Here is a 2,106-nt window from a genome sequence, read left to right as displayed (position 1 = left end):
ACTTAAATTCATCTCAACCAACTCGTCTCTGCATTTGGGTCCTCTACCAACACCACCAAATCGTGACAGCCAGTTGAATCTCAGGAGGCTGAAAATATTAATTTTGAATTTTGAAAGGTTGAATTGTTTTATATGCAGATTTTTTTAACACTGAAAAATTTAACTGAAAAATAAGTATTGAAAATGTAATCCCTTTGAAATAGTAACGTGAATTTTTAGCTTGAAGAGAAAATAACGTAGAAATAATGACAATGAATTTTTTTTTAGGTCAAAAATGTGTTCTGAATATATTTTAACACTGAAACAGTAAGTACAAACATACATTAAAATTTCAGAAGCATTTTTAATTCAAATCCCAGCGACACAGATTTACTTCCATATCCGCGACCCCTAGGGGGTCCATGGAGGTACTGCATGGGGGTTGCGAAAGTTTTGGTTGATTAGACTTTTTTTTTTATATTCCCCCTGCAATTTTTTTTTTAATAATGAAATTTGTTTAAATCCACATTAACATAATTTTCCACACACTGTATTAAACAGATAAATGGAGGCAGAAGATGTCTTTCGGTCATCAATGCTCACATTCAGCGACACACAGGAGCTCTTTTAATCTGGGCACCGTTTCATTCACAACACCTGTCCCATCAACCAGGAAGCAGAATCAGAAATACTTTAATAATCCCAGGGAAAAATTACTTTCATTACATTAATCCATCTGTAATAGAGTGACTATAGGACCAGTTTAACACTATTTCATACAATATATATAATTAGGGGGTCCCCGCTCCATCTTGCCATCAGTTTTGTTATAAAGGATTGTCCTAATTAAAGGGGCTAACAACAGAAACAAGCCAGATTTTTTAACGTGAAAAAATGTTTAAATTAATCCTTTTAGAGGGATTTATTTAGACTTAGACAGATTTTATTTGTCATTTTGTTTACACAAGTGTAAAACAAAAAGAAATTTCATTTGGAACAGCTCTCTGGACAATTTCATCTTTTTTTAAAAGTGCAGCGTTGAATAATAGCAAAAATGACTGTAAATTTAAATTTAAACATTTATTTACCTGAATTAGCTGAAAGGGAGGAAAAAAAGCAAACGGTGAGTTTATTTAATGCCTCAACAGTTTGCATTTTGTCAGACTGTTGCTGCTGCACCTGCTCTGCATCAATCAAAGCACAATAATCCCAGCTTTACAGCAGGAGTCTGCATGAACCCCCCCGCTCGCAATAAGCACCTGGGTTTGCTGCAGGGAAAAGGATTTAAGGGATTTAAAGCTCCAGTGTGTTTCTGGACCAAAGCTCTGATATTAGGAAACCTAAAAAAAAATGAGAAGACGCATCTTCTGGTTCATTGGAGTTTATTCTCTTTAAAATAAAACACAAAGGTTGGTTTTAAGCACAGACATAATTCGGAACTCACATTTACAACAACTAAAAACACATTTAAAACCGTCTGGGAGCATATGTTTACAAATGAAAGTTCTGGGTTTTATTGACGTGAAACACACCTGTTCAGCTTAGATTTAAACCAGATGATGTTATAATCCCAAAATAAGCATGTTATAATCACAGAGATTAAAGAGGGTTTTCCAGCAGAAAAGGAGCTTGGTGATTGTTCAGATTATTCATCTGGTTGTGCAGCTGCATCTCCTGCAACAGATTTAGTGTGTTTTTAAAGTTTGTATAAATGTGCAGAAATGATGAAAGAAGGTTTGGACTCACCTCTCTGGGCCTGTAGACCCCGAGTCTGAAGCGACAGCAGATGATGTCGAAGCAGAAGCCGATGAAGCTGTGAATCATGCCTGGTTTGAAAAAAAAAAAAAAAGAAAATCTCAAGTCATGGTGAAGCTTGAATGCTAAACGACTGTTTTAATGAATGTAAATCCAGATGTTGGAACATTAAACAGGTACGGAAGAGGATTAGGGCCACTGGAAAAAAAAAAAAAAGTTAACAGATTAAACTTGCCCGTAGTGGAGAATATTCCTCCAATTATCCCACACAGCCGCACCAGGAACTGCCACAGCGGCATGTGCTGCTCGCTGACCGTCACCATCAGGGAGCTGGTGTCGTACTTGAGGAAGATGCCGGAGACGCCGTGGCTG

The 2,106-nt window shown here is 36.8% G+C and overlaps 1 protein-coding gene across 1 annotated transcript in view; it reads right to left on the bottom strand.

Annotated features, from left to right (window-relative positions):
- Positions 1-1,352: 1,352 nt before the first annotated feature.
- LOC107095898 (endoplasmic reticulum-Golgi intermediate compartment protein 2-like) overlaps positions 1,353-2,106 on the bottom strand; it is a 15,821-nt gene continuing 15,067 nt past the window's right edge. The window contains exons 13-15 of the mRNA XM_015392265.1: positions 1,970-2,054; positions 1,726-1,805; positions 1,353-1,653 (exon numbers count right to left, since the gene is read on the bottom strand). Coding sequence (XP_015247751.1) covers positions 1,579-1,653; positions 1,726-1,805; positions 1,970-2,054 — 240 coding nt within the window. The 3' untranslated portion in view covers positions 1,353-1,578. The remainder of the gene's footprint in view (positions 1,654-1,725; positions 1,806-1,969; positions 2,055-2,106) is intronic.

Source organism: Cyprinodon variegatus, unplaced genomic scaffold (genome assembly GCF_000732505.1).
Source record: "Cyprinodon variegatus isolate N-32 unplaced genomic scaffold, C_variegatus-1.0 Scaffold583, whole genome shotgun sequence".
NCBI classification, from domain to species: Eukaryota; Metazoa; Chordata; class Actinopteri; order Cyprinodontiformes; family Cyprinodontidae; genus Cyprinodon; species Cyprinodon variegatus.
The sequence above is the reverse complement of the archived record's forward strand: the minus strand, read 5'-3'. Positions and strand labels throughout refer to the sequence as shown.